This window comes from Chanos chanos, chromosome 5, assembly GCF_902362185.1.
Source record: "Chanos chanos chromosome 5, fChaCha1.1, whole genome shotgun sequence".
NCBI classification, from domain to species: Eukaryota; Metazoa; Chordata; class Actinopteri; order Gonorynchiformes; family Chanidae; genus Chanos; species Chanos chanos.
The window spans coordinates 5591124-5610720 of record NC_044499.1 but is presented as its reverse complement, the minus strand read 5'-3'; the positions used below and the strand labels follow the sequence as shown (position 1 = coordinate 5610720).

General features: G+C 40.4%; 1 protein-coding gene across 1 annotated transcript; it reads right to left on the bottom strand.

The window, feature by feature from the left end:
• Positions 1–3968: 3968 nt before the first annotated feature.
• Positions 3969–18953, bottom strand: cdh10a (cadherin 10, type 2a (T2-cadherin)). Its single transcript, XM_030773536.1, has 11 exons — positions 18846–18953; positions 13395–13689; positions 10460–10579; positions 9142–9309; positions 8607–8794; positions 7454–7707; positions 6898–7034; positions 6623–6744; positions 6414–6522; positions 5886–6137; positions 3969–4459 (listed from the first exon to the last, which is right to left on the bottom strand). The coding sequence occupies exons 1-11, from the start codon at positions 18951–18953 to the stop codon at positions 3969–3971; spliced, it is 2244 nt and encodes a 747-aa protein (XP_030629396.1).
• Positions 18954–19597: the final 644 nt, after the last annotated feature.

The following is a 19597-nucleotide window of genomic DNA, read 5'->3' as shown; positions in this document are numbered from 1 at the left end:
CGGTGAGAACAAGAGAGAGAAAATACTTCAGCGGTGCTCAAAAACACAAACCTAATCCGGAGTGTCCCCTTAAACTGATGTTTTAAAACGTTAGATGAAGAGAGATCTGGCTATTAATCAATGACCTGTATCTGCAGTGTGGTAGACTACTGTTTAGAATCCATGTTTTTAGATGAATAAAATAATGATAATAAAAAATGTGTGTTAAGGAAAATGGGCAAAAAGATTAGTGTGACAGAGAGGCAAAATATCGTGGTAGAATGCATCATGGAGCCATGCTGATGACCAGGCTGTGGTACTGATATAACCTTTAGAAAAATACCCCTATCTTTCTTCTTAATCCAGAACTACAGTAAAAGTGTAGACTATTCAATGATTCCGTCAAACAGCACCATCCAGTCCAGTCCAGTCCAGCCTTTAATTGGTGTTTGCTGAATGCCAACAGAGAGATGGGTGGGTCTAAAATAAATGCAGTAGTTTGGGGAGGGCCCCGACCTCTGCTCTTGGGGGGGGGGGGGGGGGGGGGGGCGCTGAATTTACTAGTATGTGTAGGGCTTTCATCCTTTCATTCATCATTTCAGCATTGTTAAAAAGCGGCTTTTCAGTGTGCCAAGCCTGATAGATCAGCGGTGAGCAAAACTGAAGGAAACTACACTGAACACACACACAAAAAAGAACCCTTTGGCTGTGGTACTCAGCATCTTGACATTGAGAGGATTATTTCAATCTAACCCTGGATGACACGTGTTCTTAAGCTACTGCAGATTTTTCAGTCTCTCTCCTTTTTATCAAAGAACAAAACCTTGCCCTACTGACTGCGCTAACTGTTCAGTTAGTGCTTACACCAGTTAACTAGAAATGAAACGGGAGTATCCAGAGAGTCCCTGTCGTACTCATTTATCAACACTGCCCTCTTCTGTCCATTTTCTCTTCTCGTCACTGTTTTTATGGTCTTTGTATGCCTCTGTTATCTACTAAAGAAGCTTTTTTTTCTCATATAAACATTAAATCAACAGTTCAGATGGCGAACTGCTCTACTCCTCATTTGTCTTTAGTTGGACATTCTTTGCTTTTGTCTTAATCGTTCAGCCAACGGAAAAATGCAGTTGCGTTGTTTACCTCACTTTTGACTGAGTTCTAGCTTGTAAAAAAAGAAATTAAAATAAATAAATAAATAAATAATTTAAAAAAATATTAAAAAAAAAAAACAGTTCTAGTTCTTTTTTGGCTCCCCTTTCTAGTCAAATGAAAGCTTTTGTAAGTATTTCACTTAAAAATTCTAAAGAGAGGAACACTTGTTTCTTTGTTATTGATGATGGTAACATACAAACGGGAAGAATCTACTCATACAAAGCCATATAGGTTCTCAAGATGAAGTCTAATGTGTTGAATTACTGGTAGTGCCTCAAAGATTCTCTTCATGTACAAACAACTGACTTCTAAGGATGAAGAGAGAAGCAAGCAATAAAATGTGAGCATATGCAATTTTCTATATCACCATAAAACAAGAAGAAAAAAAAACAGACCTCTAATGTCTTTATGCTTCATTATATGAAAGGCTATCAAGCAGCCTCCAATAATAACTGCATTCTGCTTTAATATATAGAGCAGATGCTGTGTTTTTCTGAAGGGCTCTCGATTGTAGGGAATGAGTGATGGTACAAAGTGTATTATCCGTGAAGCATCTCCTGAAGAGGGGAAAAAGGTGTATTACTCCTACACAAAGCTACAGTTTAAGCTGAATTCTGAAAAGCTTTGCTTTCATACGTGTAACTCGTATAATCAGCCAAATGCAAAATGCTCTTTTCATTGGCTCAGTTTTTCCTCTTCTTCTTTTTAATCTTTTTCTTTTTCTTCTTCTTCTTCTTCCTCTTCCTCTTCACATCAAAATAGTGTTTCCACTTTGGACAGCTAATCAGTTTGTGGCACTTATATTTTTGGAGAAGAACCTTTGAACAATACAACTGAATATCGAATACCTTGTCCAATTGTACCACCTGACTGGCATGCTAAAATTCATTATTATATTATTATAATGTCATTTGTCGGCATAATTTCAGAGGTTCTGTCGTGTGAATTTCCATCATAATTGTCAAGCTGGTTAATTCGTCTCTGTTCCGGTAATGACTTACACATATCGTTAGCCAAGCGGAGAAGCATAACGTTATAAAGAGCAGAAAATGAATTGGGTGACCTTTCAAATATAATAATCATTCTTACCTCATCAAGCTGCAAACGTATGCAAGGGAACAATAATCTCAAGTTTTCAGGGGAAAACTTTTCTTGCAACAACAAATTGTAAAGACCAAAAGTGTTGGTGGTCAGACTTTCAATTTCGATATCACTTGTCTTTTTTTTTTTTTTTTTTTAAATTATTTAATACAATTAAGCACAGCTCCACAGCTCTCTAACATGTCTATGTTACCAGTGGTTAGTGTCATTAACACTGGAGGTTTTCAGTTATTCTTGTCTGTCATGTTCAGTGCTCTTACTTTGCGATACTGCAGGAGTCTTCATAGAGGACTGATATGCGACACACTGATTTGGGAATCTGACAGAGTGGGCCTGCTCCCTAACGCAGGCGCATGACCAGAGCTGACACGGATCATGAAGTTTTTCTTTATGTTCTGGTGAGGAATCACTTTTTTGTTCACAGACTTATACACATCTCCTGTGTAAAATGAAAAGTAATATTTAATAATGTAAGAAGACCCTTTGGGGATAGAGAGAAATTCTCTCTTTGAAAACAAGGTGTGAAGCAAGTGTATTACTTTGTACCTCTTATCCTCTTTGCCGTTTGCCACCATGCAAATTTGTTTATCTTTTGTGTTCAGTAACGCATTGTGTGCCAACATCTTAACTACTGTTTGCACTCTTCACTAAATGGAGTTGGGGTCCAGGGAGAGGCTCATTAAAAATAAGAATATACATTTTGTTTTTGTTTTGTTTTGTTTTGTTTTTTTAAGTGTTTTTTTAATGTGTTTTTGTTTTAGCAGGATTTCTGTCCAATCTCTAAAATTGTGTTTCGTGCAATCAAAAAGTTCTTATGCCATTTCAGTTCTTAAATCGGTATGGGGCTGATGCATTATTATGTTCACCTACTGGTGGGAGGGGCAAAACCTTGTTTCCGTGGATACAGCATAACCATGTCACAGTGTGTAAAATGTGCTTAAATTATAAATTATGTTTTGTTTTTTGTTTTGTTTTGGGGGTTTTGGGGGGGTTTGGTTTGTTTTTTAAAATGACAAAAAATTGTTAAAGTACTTGTAAAAAAGTCATTATGCATTCTTTTTTTTTTTTTATTAAAATATATTTGTAAAAATATGGATATAAAACATTTTGACGTAACAACATTCATACATGTGATCAGTGAGCTGCATTGATGTGTAATTGTGTATAATGCTCCAAATTGTTTAAGTTTCTTTTCCTTTTTGTTTTGTTCGTCTTATGTAATCCACAGCTTTGAATGTAATTCACAGCAAATTAGGCAAATAAGCCTTGACATTAAAAAAAACAAAAAAAAAAACAACTGAAGTCAAACAATGTAGTGATTTTGTAACAGCATTACATTACACCCCTATAACAATCATTCGTTCATTCATTCATTCGTTCATTCATTCATTCATTCTCTTTTTTTTTCCTCTGACATAGTTTGAGTCTTCCAGTAAACAACACATGTGTACAACATCACCACCACATTTCTTATCAATACAAAAAGAATTGGCCACACCATTTTCCACAAAATTTCTAAAACACCATCACTGCAAATGAGAACGTCAGATGAAGTTGGTAACAAAAAAGAAAAAAAAAAAAGACTTTGTTCAAATAAGTTCCAAGGAGTCTCCATCCCACAGCCTGGGGTAAGCTTCACGTTTGTATAAAACAAGGACGGGGGTCGGAGTGGGAGGAGGGCGTTGTTTTGTTTTTTGTTTTGTTTTTGTTTTTTTTTTCTGTCTCAAGATGACGAGCTAGATGTCTACTGTAGTGTCCTTGCCAATGTACATATCTGCCAGCTTTTTAAAGTGAGGCCCCCAGTTGGTGAGATAATCATATTCGTGGTCACCTTCCATCGTGGAAGACTCCAGCGAACTCAACGATTCGGCGATAGATCCGTTCCCCTCGTAAGCGTAGGTGGCCAGCGAATCATACGGCGGAGCAGAGGGGTCTGTGTCGTTCTCCTGCAGTTTGCTGTTGATGAAGTCTCTAACGTCAGAACACTCCTTCATGGGGGAGGAACGGCAAAACGGAAACAGCATTTCGGGGATGATGTCACGCCTCAGCTTGTTGGTTTCGATGACCTCGGGGTGGCGAAGGGTGCCGATGTCAAAGGCCTGGGTGTCTTCCTCCCCTCCCCCCTCGTCGTTATAGCTAACGATGTTGTCTCTGATGTCCTCTTTGGAAAGGATCAGAGAATCTTTCCTCCTCTGCTTCTTCAGAGCAGAAAACATCACCACTATCACTACAAGACAAAAACAAAAGGAATCCGACAAATTCACTCACTGGAACTTTTTACTGAAAATGCGTACCTCCATAGACACACCTTGTTAGTGTACGGTTAGAGGTTATGGCCCACCTGCTACCATACACAGCTTATGATGGCCATCCTCTAGAGCAGGGGTGGGCAAATCTGGTCCTGGACGGCCAGTGTCCTGCCGGTTTTTTTGTTTTCACCTCTTAGTTGCCTGTTGATTTTCACTTGCAAATGGGTGTGCAAGCTCTTCAGCCAATCACAGATTGTATTTAGGTAGCTGACAAGAAAAACAGCAGGACCATGGCCCTCCAGGACCGGATTTGCCCACCCCTGCTCTAGACCTTTATCAACGGCCAGTTTCTGACCAGAGGGTCTCTGTTGGCTGGATATTTTTGGGTGGTGGAGCACTTTTAACCCAGCAGTGACACTGACATGTGTAAAAACCCTATCAACACTGCTGTGCTTAATACACTTGTGCCAGCGTGACACTCACAACCACGGCACTACCTCGTTGGTGTCACTGCTGTGCTGAAAATGGTCTGTCACTCAAATAATTTCCGGTCAACAGTGGTCAGAAACTGAGTATCGATGAATGGGCTAGAGGATGCTTCACAAATTGTGCGTGGCAACAGATGTGTTACAGACTGTAATTGTGCACTCATACAGAGTGTAGCTATAAGCTAGGTATACCTCATAAAATGGCCAGTGAGTGTAGGAACGAGTTTCTAATAAAAGAGTGTGTGCATTTCCTGAATTTGCATTAGCAATTTAACATTTTTACTCTCAAACACATGAGAGACAAGAAAGAGAAAGGGTTCATAAACGTTAAAATGGCAGCGGCTGGTGAGTGCGCTCTCTCTCTCTCTCTCTCTCTCTCTCTCTCTCTCTCTGCTGTACAGATACACAAAATATTTTTCTTGGAAATTACATTTTCAAGGGTATTTTGGTGCGGTCTAAAGCAGTGCTTCTCAATTCCAGTCCTGGGGACCCACTCGACTCCACACTGCCATTAATGTCTGGCTTCAGCACACTGAGTTCAAGCAGCCAGGGGCTCAGTAATCAGTAGATAAATTGAATCAGGTATGAAAGTGCCAGGCAAGAGCTAAAATGTGCAGTCGTCTGGGACCGCAGGACTGAAGCTGGAAACCACAGGCCTGCTTGAGAAAGCAATAATACATATCAAGCCAAGTAAAATCCCCCCCAAGTAAGATGATATTGCACACTTTTTTTTTCGTCAGACAGGCGAAAGTCCTTCCACACCATATTTTTCGTACCTGAGTGACCCCTCATCATTTTTGCAAAGTGCGGTTTTACTGTGATTTATCAAACACCGGGCTTCGTAAAAATGGCCTGTTTCTTTACCGAAGCAGATATATTTTTTTTGAACAGGCATGCGACAGGGGCGTCCACTCACTGAGCAGGATGGTGATGCAGAGGAGGATGGCGACGAGTGCCCCCGTGCTGAGACCGGCTGACAGGAGCAAGGCGTCCACGCTGCAGGAGCGCATGTTCCCACCGCTGTCGCAGCCGCAGACTCGGATGGTCAGCGTGCTGGTGCTGCTTTGGATGGGGTAATCGTTGTCAGAGATGACCACAGGGAGGTGGTAAACACTCATTTCATGCCTGTTGAATCCACTTCTTCTGGTCAGTATCCTTGCTGTGTTGTCTAGGAATGAGAAGATATAATAACAATACAAAAAGAAAGGTCGGTGAGGTTAACCCGTGAATGCCACAAAATAAACAAAGGAAGAAACTACATAGCATGAGCAAAAGACCGGACTACTGCGGTATTGCAGCAGGCAAGTGTTTTGTAAGGAAATAATCTAACATGACAAAATATCCTCGAATCAACTTACAAAGGTTTAACAATAACGTGAAAAGAAGCAAGCATGAAACCAATCAAGTGATGTTGAGCATGAAGTTTACATAAACACATATTTACCTTCATTGTCAAAGATTGTAAAATTTGGATTGGCGGAACTCAAACTGAAGACAAACTTGTGGCCAATCAAAGGCTCGTCCGTGTCTATAGCGCTTATCGTCTGTATTAACTGCAAATGAAGAGACGGAAATGACCGAGTCAGTTACAACAGAACTACCATGAGCTGTTTCACCGCCGCAGGTGGGAAGGGAACAAGTCTCATTCTGTACCTGCCCGGCTTTAACGTTTTCACACACAAACGTCTCGTAAAACATAGCGAACTCCGGAGCGTTGTCGTTCACGTCTAGAACTTTTATTAAGACGGGAACTCGACTCCTCTGTCGAGGGTTATCTGGAGCAGAAGAGACAAAGAAGAAGATCGGATATTAGGAACTTAATCGGATTTGTGATGTACATGTATATTCAAAAACTCTGTGATTCAAAATTCTTTGTAATACTTTAAATGCTTAAGATCTGACAAAACCCATTGAAATCCGAAACATACTTATCTCACTGGCAAGCACAGAGATGTTGTGCCATTTGGACACTTCTCTGTCCAGAGACTTCAGAGTCCTGATTGATCCATTTCTGGGGTCGATATAGAAGAGTCTATCCAGATCTGTGTGTTGGTCTATGGAGTACCTGTGAACAGTTGTTTTGAGAGTATGAAATTAATGAAAACACACTCACATGAAGTTCAGGGATATTTCAGAAAGTTTAGTACAGAGAATATGTGGCTTATAATTTGAGAGTTGACAAATGGTCTCACTATAGATCAAATGATCAAAGTACATCTTTATTTCATGACTTAAAAAAAAAAAACAACAACAAAAAAAAACAAAAACAAATACAGTGCCAAACAAATCTGCCCCAGTAATTCTCCAGGGTAGGCCACAGAATGACTGCCCACCAAACATCCATGTCTCACAGGAAGCCCTCAGACAACGTGACTCAACTTTAATCGTCAGTTAGAGGAGAGGTACATCACTCTTCTTATTAAATCAGAAAAAGAAAAAAAAAAATGAGTAAAACCGTTATGAATGAAGTCATTCGTGACTCACTGGATGGGATAATCTGTGTTGTCCGGGTCCCAGGCAGTAACGGTGCCAATCAGACTACCCTTTGGCGTGTCTTCGTTCACTTCAATCACGTAGGGGTTCCTGCTGAAGACCGGAGGCTCGTCGACGTCCTTGGCCGTCACCCTGACGATGGCCGTGTCAGTGAACGGGCCCATGTTGGTGAAGCTGGGGTCCAGGTGAACGTTGGCCACCTCTACCTTTACCGTGTAGACTCGTTTACTCTCATAATCCAGTTTCTGTTTGAGACGACAGGGACATAGAAATGGGTGGCTGTGAATTATGAGGTATGGGGTTACTGGTTTGGCATTGTATGCTATGAAAAAAACACTAAAATGATGAGCACCGAATTTGATTACTTATGACCTGATATTTGGGGAAAAAGACAAAGAAAAGTCAGAATGTGGAAACACACACACACACACACACAAAGAAAAAGATACAGATGTCTTAGGAAATAGGCCACCATATAAAGAGAGAACCAAAATGTGGATAGGTTCAAAAGGAACCTTTCAGGCTGATTACAAATTTTCTTATCGTATCTGTTGACCGACTATTTTTCCCTTTAACACTAATATTAAAACACATATTTTGCTGAAGCAAATGGCTACTGTCTTTTAGCACATCCATGAGTTTAACTCGCCTCAAAAAGAGCAATTCACTTTCTTTCCTATAGAGGCCCCTAAAGGACCAGCGCTGACTCATGCACTCATCTCTTCCCTTCTGTTTGCATTGTAAGAGCAATGGAAAAGTACCGAACTCTGTCCTTACATAATGAAAAAAAAAAAAAAAAAAAAAAAAAATAATGAGTTAATACCTTGTGAGTACAAATAAAAGCTACATAAAAAAAACAAAAAAAACCCGCAGTGAATAAACTGGAGAAGCGTGTGAGAAATCTCTCATTATGTTCTGCCAGGAGTCCTTAATATTCTCCGTATGCACTCAATTTCACAGAAAAAAAAAAAAAAAAACTTTGACAAAGTAATGGATTTGACATTTTCTTCTATAATTTCGCGGACGGGGCTTAGACTGTACATCTGTAGATTACGCTCAGGCGCTTTCAACTTTGCTTTGAAATTGGATTTTGCAAAGAGAGAAGACAGACAGAGACAACTGCTGTGAAGCTATTATTATTTACCTTTTTCACAATTATCACACCCTCTTGTGTCATTTCGTCCGTTATGATATCGAACATGTCCTTTCCGTCCCCGTCCACGATTCTGTACCTCATCTCGGCGTTGTCTCCTTCGTCACTGTCATTAGCCTTTATTCGGCCCACTGTCGATCCGATCTCGGCTGATTCATAAGTGCTCAGATGGTAAGAGCCTTAAAAATAGGAGCCATTTAGCATTGGATGACTGCTAAAAAAGATACTGTGGTCATGATGAATAAAAAGCCGATGGAATAGGCTCTCTTCTGTTTGTTTGTTTGTTTGTTGTCATTGTACAAAACCAAGAAAACCAGAAAAATGGTCCATGTTCTTGATTATATATATATATATAACATGGATCATTTGTTGTTTTATGTGTAGAAATGTACATATTAGTCAATGTTCATAAATACTGCTATATGTATTATTCTTGTTTTGTTTGATCTATTTATTTATATATTTTGTTGCTATGTGTGTGTTTCATTGTCGAATGCATAATAATGCACCTCGCGAATGATCTTACTGTAAGAGAATCGAGGCGGACTGTCATTAACGTCTGTGAGGGTGATGTTGACGACAGTGGTCCCAGAAAGGCCACCCATCTGTCCCGCCATGTCTTTGGCCTGGATGACCACCTGGTAATCCCTCCGCAATTCCCGGTCCATGTTCGGAAGGGCTATCCTGACGATTCCTGAGGACACGAACCCGTTCAAAAAGTCAAACGCAACAACCAGGAGAAAACTACAGCCAACACCTGCAACATCTCACATCTCTCAACAAGGCAATCATAATTAATCAAAAGGAAAGGCACTTGCTAATTAACTAAAACTCATTTAGTGTTAAATGTAAGTGGTGGCATGGTGTGGTGCTCACGTGCTGTTTTTCTTCTTTTTTTTTTAGCATGATTAACTTATTATTTACAGGCAGAAAGAAAGAAAGAAAGAAAGAAAGAAAAAAAGAAAGAAAGAAAAAGAAAGAAAGAAAGAAAAAGAAAGAAAGAAAGGAATGTTATTGACAGCAGCGATGGCAACATGCAATTTCGCCGGAGGGAGAGATATTTCAAATAGAAAGCTTCGCTTTGATATTAGCTTTCCAATTGTATTCTTTTTTTTCTTTTTTAAAAACCATCCACCACATTCAATAAGTTGAGGAGAAACAGTCTCATTCTGGTCTTTGCAGTACATAATTTGCATGACAGATGAGAAGAGGAGGGGCGCTAGGTCAGTGCCAGCACTAAAACAAGCGACGGAGCCTCTGACAGTACCAGTGAAAAGAGAGATAATGGATGGCATATAAAAAGACATATAATTAACAAAATCTGTTTACTTCAGCCATGCTCTGAAAAGTGAACAAGCCCTGAATGTCTTTGAGATCATTATCCCTTCATATTAAAGCAGAATTTCAAACATACACTCCAGCAGGATAAACAAACATTATGTAAGGGCTCTAATAATTGAGAACACGTACAGCTCAGTAAAAATTAGCCAGCCTCAGAGTCTCAGAGACTGCAAGCTTCCATTCCTGTCTAAAGGAAAGTACATTTCGACAGAAGCGTGCTCCTTCCGCCAACGCCATCGGCGACATAGGATGAGTAAAGGCCATGTATGTCTCCAATAAGATGACCGTACCCTACGCGTGTGGCCTATATGCATAGACAGCTGCTAATTTTTGTTTTTTGTTTTTTTTTTGGTCACAGGTGAGTCTTCTGTTTGGGAGACTGACCAATCAGAACTAATCAAGAACTCAGTGCTTTACTTTCAATCTAAAGGGAGACTTTAATCATTGTTCTGTTCCCTCGGACTCCCTGATCTTCAGGTCGACTTCCAGACCAGGCCACCTACCAGTCTCAGGCTCCACGGAGAAGTACGGCTGGCCTTGGAGGATGCTGTAGACAAGTTTAGCGCTGTTGCCGTAAGTCGCGTCATCCGCATCTGTGGCATTGACTTCCAGAACAAAAGTACCTGGAGGCGCAGCAGAAAGAAATTCACAAGATGACTCTGATGAACAATCCGTCCATACAATACAAACCCTTTTTGTTCGTTTGTCTGTTTGTGTGTTTGTTTGTGTGTTTGTTTGTTTTAGAGGAAGGAAGAAAAAGTAACAAGTGAAACTGCTGAATTGCGAGAAAAACTTCAGTGTTTAATGTTGATTCCAGGGTGAGACAACCTGTTGTTTCGGCACAGAGGTCTGTGCTTCAGGCAGATTTCACTTCCACGTCTCTGTTATAATAATCAAGCAGTCTCATTTCATACGCGTACATATTCATATTTCTGTCTTTCATTAAGGAGAGAAAATCCTGCAGACATCTCCAAAGAGATCAGAGTGGAAGAGAGAAAATCAGCAGCTATGATTGCACCATCGTGTGAAGCTGCATGCTGGTGTTTTAATATTTATGTCCTGCTGTTTTAAATGGGTTTTTTTTGGGGGGGGGGGGGGGGGGGGGGGTTTGGTTGGTGCTCTGGGTAAGACGGTATCGGCTCAGCCATTCCCTACGTTTGGGCAGAATTACGATGAGCGATGAGTCAGGAAGCATAAAATAACAGAAAACAGATGGGGAAAAAAATGTGATAATACTGGAAAATACAGCTGCTCTGCGTCCAAAACCACATCAGGTGCAGGGGAGAAAGACAGGCCTTTGCACCGAGACATGTTTTCCTGCTTAAACTGCATTTGCATATTTGCAAATGTATACTCATTACGTTAAGCGCGTAGGAACATGTGCAATGGTAACAGCTTCTTTCCAAAATGATCCAGTGCGTAGGCCAAGGGAGTTGGCATTGACAGAGGATACAACTGTTACCAACAGAATGCTTAGCAATCATTGAAACAATGGTTCCTTTTTTTAATCTATCTATCTATCTATCTATCTATCTATCTATCTATCTATCTATCTGTTTGTTGATTGGTTGGTTCACAAGAAACATGCAGCTGTTTCTTGCTCTATGGGCTCATTACCAGAGCTCTCAAGGTGTTTTTAACGAGCGTTGGTGATGTTTTGTTTCTTATCTTCTTTTCTTTTCTTTCCTTTTTTTTCTTTTTTTTAATTTCCTCTTATTACAAAAGCCTAACAGTTTGTATTTATTTTTAAGCAAAGGTTGACTTTGCTTATTTATTATTTTTGACAGCAAGCTCATCTAACATCAGTGAAAAAACAGGAAAATAAATCCAATTTACTTTCTTTAAGAAGTTTCTATTTTGGGATTTGGTAATACTAGTGGTGTATTTGAGTTATCCTGGAGCTGCAATGCTATGAGTGGACAATTTCACATGCTGTTAAGCTATGTTGAACCAAACTGGAGCAACTTCCTATTAACATGCAAAGAACATTAAGTCTAAAAAAATGTGAATTAGCAAAAATAATTAACAGTGCTACTACCAAAATAAGCATAAAGTTAAATAAAGTATTTTAGTTAGTCTAGTTCAGCCAACAAGAATGAGTTTGCACATAGCACAATGGAACATTTGTTAAATGGTGAGATTCATTTTGGGTCTTTCATACCATATATCTAAACCATATACTACATGTTGAGTATCCTTTATCTGAAATGCCTGGGACCACAAGTGTTTCGGATTTTGGATTTTTCCAGATTTTGGAATACAGTTGTGCGTTGCTTCAAGACGGGGATACGGGGAAATGTGTTAGGCACTTTCGTCGTCATGCGAACGTCAGAGTGTACTTACACAAACCTAGACGGTATAGCCCACTACACACCTAGGCTATATGGCATATACCATTTAGCCTTGGTGTGTAGTAGGCTATACATACCATCTAGGTATGTAGAAGGCTATACCATCTCATAGGCTATATAGCCTACTGCTCTTAGGCTACAAACCTGTACAGAGACATGGTCAACACAGATGTATGAGGCTACTGCCAGTGTAACATGGCATACTGTTTTACAATAAGCTCTTGTTTTATAAATAGAAAGAGTACCCTCTAAAATAACAATAAAAAGTACAGTGTAGTAAATACATAATAAACAACCATGTTACTGGTTTATCAATATCAAGTATTATGTACTGTACATAATTGTATGTGCTATACTTTTATAAGACTGGCAGCGCAGTAGGCTTTTATACACCAGCCTACTCCATAAACACGGGAATAATGCCTTGCGCTCACCGTTACCCATGGGGGTATCTGCAGCCCTTTCTGACATTTTACCGCAGAGCAGAGAATGAGCAAAAACACACTGAGTAATGCTCTTAGGCCTGACGTTGATGATGGTCGCTAAGAAACTGGCGTCGTCAGAGGTCCACAGGGGTGGTCAGGTGAAGAATTTCAACTTGTGGTGTCATGTTGGTGCTCAAAAAGTTTCGGATTTTGGACCATTTTGGATTTCGGATCAGGGATGTTCAACTTGTATTTACATACTTAGTTACCTATTACAAACTTATTTACATACACACATACATATTTAGTAGAAAATCATAAAAACCAAAAAATGATACCTCTGAACTAATTGATTTATCAGGCCATGGTCATTTCTCTTCTCTGACAGCTAAAGCATGAAGAACAATGCCCAGCTTCAAACGCTAATCTCAGTGTTCTACTTTCTGATGTTGTTCACGCCTCAGCGGTCTGTCAGAATAACGACAATCAAAAAAAGCCAAAGCCGCGTACAAACCACCCTTGACCTGAAAAACCCACTCGTAACGGTGTCCCACATTTCACAGCTAGACATTAACGTCCCGGCACAATGTCAGCTCCGCTCCAGAGCTCAACCAGCACACAAACAAACAAATAAACAAAACAATATGTGCTCACTCACTCACCGACGGGTGACATCTCAGGGACGCTGGCGGTGTAGACGGCTTTGGTGAACTGCGGAGCGTTGTCGTTGATGTCGTGAATCTTAATGACGAATTCGGTGGCGGGCTCAAGCGGCAAGCCCGTGTTTCTATTGAAAGCTTGGGCTTGTAGCGAGTACGAGGATTTCTCCTCTCTGTCCAGTCTCTGCGTGGCGTGGAGGTCTCCGGACTTCTCGTCGATGCGAAACACGGTGCCCGCTCCCTCTCCGGACAGCACGTACCTGGCAGTGCCGTCACCTCTGTCCTTGTCTGACCGAAGCTGTTCAGAGAATAGAAACATCTGTCATTGACCTCACTCTGCATGCCATTAGTAGTTAATCTGAACAATGACCACAGTGTAATACAATGACATATTTGCATTGTGTTTATTTACTGTGCGGTAGGCCCTATGCACAGTCATTTACATGAATACAGCACGCAAGCTGCTTGCCACGAAAGCCAGCAAAGGTACAAAACGAACAAAGCAAAAGCGTACCCTCAAAGGGGTCGTCTGCATCATACAGAAACAAAGTCACACATATAAACTGATTAATGAATCGCAAAAGTTTGTCACATAGACACTCAAAGTTATAAAAGGCTTCATCCACACACATGCCAGGTAAGCACATACTTGAAAAAGACGATAAAATAAATGCAAGTGTCTTTTATTTACCCTGTAGCATGCCCTTTTTAAAGTATTTTTTTAATGCCCAAGTTTTTTTTTTAAAGGAGTGCTGCTGATTGGGAAGAAACTGTTGGACACACAAACTCTCCAGGGTTAGTTATCAAAACAGAGTAGTGAAATGAAGAGTCTTTTGGACTGATTTTATAAAGTACCAATGTTGCTTTTAGTCCAGTTTTTAGTCTATTTTTACATAGTATCCAGATCCCCTCCCTTTTTCCACACTTTTTTGTGTTATACATTTAATTCCAAATGGATTTTTTGCCATTAATCATCACACAATACCCCATAATGACAAAATGAAAGGACAGTTTTAGAAATTTTTGCAAATCTGTAAAAAAAAAAAAAAAAAAAAAAAAAAACTTTGCATAAGTACTCAAACCCTCTATACAGTACTGAGATTTGGGCAGTTTCTTCCAGTCATCCCTAACGTTCCTCTCAAACTCTCTGATTGGACAGAGGACGCTGGTAAACTGCAACCTTCGGGTCACTCCACAGATCTTCTACTGGGTTCAAGTCAGAGCTTTGGTTGAGCCACTGATGGACATTCAGAGGCTTGTCCAGGGTTGTCTTGGCTGTCATTAGGGTTGGGTATCAAGAACCGGTTCCGAGTTGCAACCGGTTTCAAATTTCCAAGAGCCGTGGGTTTCGATAAGACACATGCATTTCGATTCTGCTCTTCAGCTCCTAACTTTTGCATACTTCAGTTGCGCTTCCGAGTGAACTACAGTGAGCATTTTACAGTCCATAAAACCCTCACTTATCTGCTAGGACCTGCTACGAAGACTTAACGTCAGGTCATTTGTTACGCAGCATGTCAACTAAGCATGTGAGAAAAGACATTTCTGTTTACATCCTGGACCATAGCTGACTGCAGCAATGCTCAAAAGTTTGGCTTCGCTTCACTAAAAAAGATAACAACACAGCAACATGCAAAACCTGCAGTAAGGATATTTCGTGCAAGGGAGGAAGCACCTCCAATATGATGAAGCATGTACTTCAACATGACGTGAATCTGAAGGAATGCACTGTGTTCAATGTGTCTCCCAGCCACAAGAATGCCCCAGATATAGCTAACATTAACAACTGTCTGTTAAATATTTTGTTATATTCTAATTTTTTTTATTATATTTTCCATTATTTATTTAAATACTTCTGGTTTGTAATTGTTTTTGTTGATCATTCCTTATAAGAAAGAGTAATATTCATTTTTAATACATGAAGGGGAAAAGAAACTTCGCGGCAAAACTGTCAGTTTACTGATTATAGCCTAAATGTGCCAGGAATAAAGGTAGGCTAATTTTTGTTCTTGAAATATTTGTTCATTTTTTTCTCTCCAAAAAGTATTGGAATCGAGATTCGATAAAAACCAGATTCGATGAGCACAATCGGAATCAGAATTGATAAAAAAATTGAAACGATACCCAACCCTAGCTGTCATGCCAAACGGCAAATCTTCCCCACAGTTTGAGCTTGTGTGAGCGCTGGAGCATGTTTCCTTCGAGAACTTCTTGAATACCTATGAAAATGAGCTGTATTAGTCAGGTGATGAGCCGTGCCTAGTTTTCAGCCGACAAAGCACTTAGCATTCAGGCATTCTTTTTTTTTTTTTTTTCCCCCCGCGTCAGACCAAAGAAATTTTTTTTCTTATGCTCTCAGAGTCCTTCAGGGCCATTTGGCAAACTCCAGGCGGGCTGTGACGGAGCCCACCTGGAGTTGGGAATGGAGTTGTGAATGGAGTTGGGAATGGATTCCACTCAAGGGTGGCTTTCATTTAGCCACTCTACCATAGAGACATGAGTGATGGAGCACTGTGGAGAGGGTTTTCCTTCCAGCAGTTTCTTCTGTCTCTACTACGTTCTTGGTCACCTTCCTGATGAAGGCCTTTCTTGCCCAAATTGCAAGTTGGCTGGACAGCTGGCACTTGGAAGAGGCTTGGTTCAAAACTTCTTCCATCTGACTATCATGGAAGCCACAATTCTTCCGGGAACCTTCAATGTGTTGGTCATTTTTTGAATATTGTTTTCAAGATCCACAGCATGCATTGACACAATCCCATCTTAGAGTCCCTAAAGAGAGTTCCTTGGACTTCATGACTTGGTTTTGCTCTGCTATACACTGTGATCTGGGGGCCCTTGTGCAGACAGACTGTGCCTTTCTAAATCATGTCTAGTGAGGTTAATTTGTATGAGGTGGACAACAGTCAAAGTCCAGACACATCCCAATTAGTGATCGAAAGAAATAGGATGCATCTGAGCTCAATTAAGAGCGTCATAGTAAAAGGGTCTGAATACTTACGAAAACGAGAGATTTTTCAACAAACTAGCAAGAATTTCTAAAAAAAAAGAAAAAAAAAAGATATTTTTACTTTGTCATTATGGGGTGTTGTGTGTTGACTGATGGGGGAAAAAAAATCATTTTTCCCCATTTTTTGTAAGCATGGACCTCTCATTCATGTCACCATTTGTAAACCTTGAAAAGAAATTGATTTGGGAGAAGAATTTATACTGACATTTATGTGCATTCTGACTGTTTTTCCCTTAGAATGACATGGATTTTCAATTCTGTAGGCCGTAGATGTTCTACACCACTATAAAAGTTATTTCTGCATACTGTTTGTATGTGTCTGTATGTGTGTGATCCGGTGTGTCTGTGTATAAGCAAGTGAGTGTGTTAGTGAGACGGAGAACAGCTGAACCTGGGATGACCCACTCTAACAAGCACCTGCTGTGACTAATTGCTGAACCAACTGTGTGTGTATAATCAAACCCAAAAGACAGGTGTTCCATCCCACAGGAGTCCAATTCTCCATTACGGATCCAATCAAAATCCCCTAAAGACAAATAACCACTCGTCTCACAACCCTGAGTGTCAAGAGCGACACAAGGTAGTGCCGGGACTCAAACTGTACTCCATCCTAAATCCAATCGAGTTCGAGCCAATCGCCTCAAATGCATGGAGGAAATGTTTAGTTTTTGTCATGGTGAAAACAAGATGTTGTAAACATCAGAAACATTTACAAACGTCAGTTTGCTGAATAACTTGTTAAGAAGTGACATGCCATCTACATTTTTAATTTTATTTTTTTTCAATGGTTATTTTATGACATACCTATGTTTATTTAATGTGTGTGTATATATATATATATATAATCTACAGCATACTGTGTGTTTGTATAATTTACATCATTTACAGAAAGACACTTTAAAACCCCAAATCTTAAGACAACTCAAAACTTTGAAGCAACTTTGCAAAAAAACCCCACAACTAATAAATAAATAAATAAACAAACAGGTTTACTGCAGGCTGGCTACATAAGGCCTGGCTGTCAGAGGAGGTTGGTGGAGTGACTGTTGAAGCTCAACTGGCAGGTCCCAAAGCCATGTCCGTTTAATGAATATATCATGAACTCTCTGGGCTATTCTTGGAAAAGCCCGCCAGCTAGTTCAGCATGGCCTAATTATTGCCCAGCTGCCCCCTTGGGTTCCTGCAAACCCCCTCATCAAACATATTTAACATTATCACAATGCAAAAGACCCTCTTCAAAGCCATTAGTACTGACTCATAGGTCAAAATTAACTGTCCACTCTTGGAAGCCGAGTGTTACCCTCTGCTTCTCTTAATTGGCATGCTACGTTCATCATTCTGGTGTTGAAGCAGATTTAATTAGGGATTTAAAAAGAGGATTTCCACTAAGACTAGACATTATTTGCAAAGGTTTGGAAGTTTTGGAAGTTTGAAAAGGTGTTTCTATATCAAATGACGATAAACTCTGACAGGGCCCACCACAGAGCTTTGCTGGAATGACAGAGATTGTGAAACTAATGAAAGAATAAAGAAATGTCCCAGAGTTCATTACAGTGGTCATTCTAGACCGTCCGGCAGAGACGGAATGTTCTCCCAAATCCAGTTTAAAGTCATAACGTACTTGAAATGCGGGGCTGATCTGCTCTCGAACAGCATAGAGTGTAATTGAAATTCTCTGTTAATTGAAACATTTCTTAGAAGGCTACAGAAACAGAAGGCATTTATGATTTGGAGTATGCAGAAGGAGCAGCACATGTGAAGAATGGGAAATGTGGTACAGCACGTTGGCATGGGGCTCTTCTTTCATGTTTAATGTGGCATAAATTTGGCATGCTTCTTGAATTGCAGCCTGATGAATTGCAATCCGTTTTTTTTTTTTGTTTGTTTTTTTTCTTTTCCTTCCTTTACAGGCGCTACAGATGGGTAGGAAGTCAGTGGGTGACAAGGTGCACTCGAGAATGAAACAGATGTAATTGTCAATTCCTGTCAGATGTTTTGGTGTACCATTTTTGCTCAGAAATGGGCAAAGGAAAAAAAAAAGTAGACACTAAGACTGGTTCAAAATATACTTTCTTTCTCTCTCACTCAAACTCTTGCTGTCTCTCTCTCTCTCCCTCTCTCTCTCTCTCTCTCTCTCTCTTTCCCTCTCTCTGTGTCTGTCTCTCACTCCCTCTCACTCTTCCCTCTGTAAGTACCCAGGCTTGAGTGACTGTGCAATTCATATTTGCACTGCTTCCAGTTCCTTTGATGATAGCATCTTGTTTTTGAAGGTGACTTCCACACAGCGGTCCATCCAAACCACACATCAGGATTTTGTAAAGCTCAGATAAACCGAACAGAACCATTTCTGTCTCTCTCACAGAGAGAAACCCTGTACACAAAACTCAGCTTGTACTTAAATATCGTCCATTTGTTTCAAAGCTACGGCGTCACGCACTCTCTCTCACCTTTCCAACATACTGGTAGTCACTTCCAGTGTATTCTTCCAACAGAAAGAACTGCCTCCACATCCACTCCCTCTTGGCTCTATGCAGAATTTCTCCATCTCTCTCCATCACCTCCACGTGGGTGGGACTGAGCCTGCCGTGACTCCTGGTTGCTGGCGGAGACGTGGAGCTCGGTTGGGAGAAGGTTAGCAAGGGAAACAGCAGGAGAACACGATTCATCATTCTCCCAGTCCGATCAGCTCCTCCCTCCCCTGCCCCAACTTGACCGCACCTCTGCAACGAATAGTCTAAAGTGGAAGGCAGGGCCGAATGGCAAAGACTCTAGATGCCGGGTTCAGTGAACGTGACATTGTAGGATCCACATTGATCTTCTCTTGACGTCCTAGAAAAGAAAGAAAGAAAGAGAGGATCAAAACAGCTATGTTGGGATTTTTTTAAGAGATAGTCAAACCTAAAACCATTTCATATAGTTTGAAACGCCGGATTACTTACTACGAGTTATAAAACTAGTTATATTAATCTATTTACTCCTGCTCGGGTTGAATGGCGTGGCCATTCAGTGTCAATACAATTTAACGTCCTTTTCTGCCTCGCTCAGATGCGGTAAAGGGTAATTGTGTGCTATTGGGGAACTGTTGAACTGTTGGTACGTGGTGTTGACTGTGTGGGGCAAACTGTTTGGAGGCACTGCCTGTGCTAGCGTTACTGTCTGAAAGGCTGAGGATGCTGACTGATGTTGGCACTAACAGTGA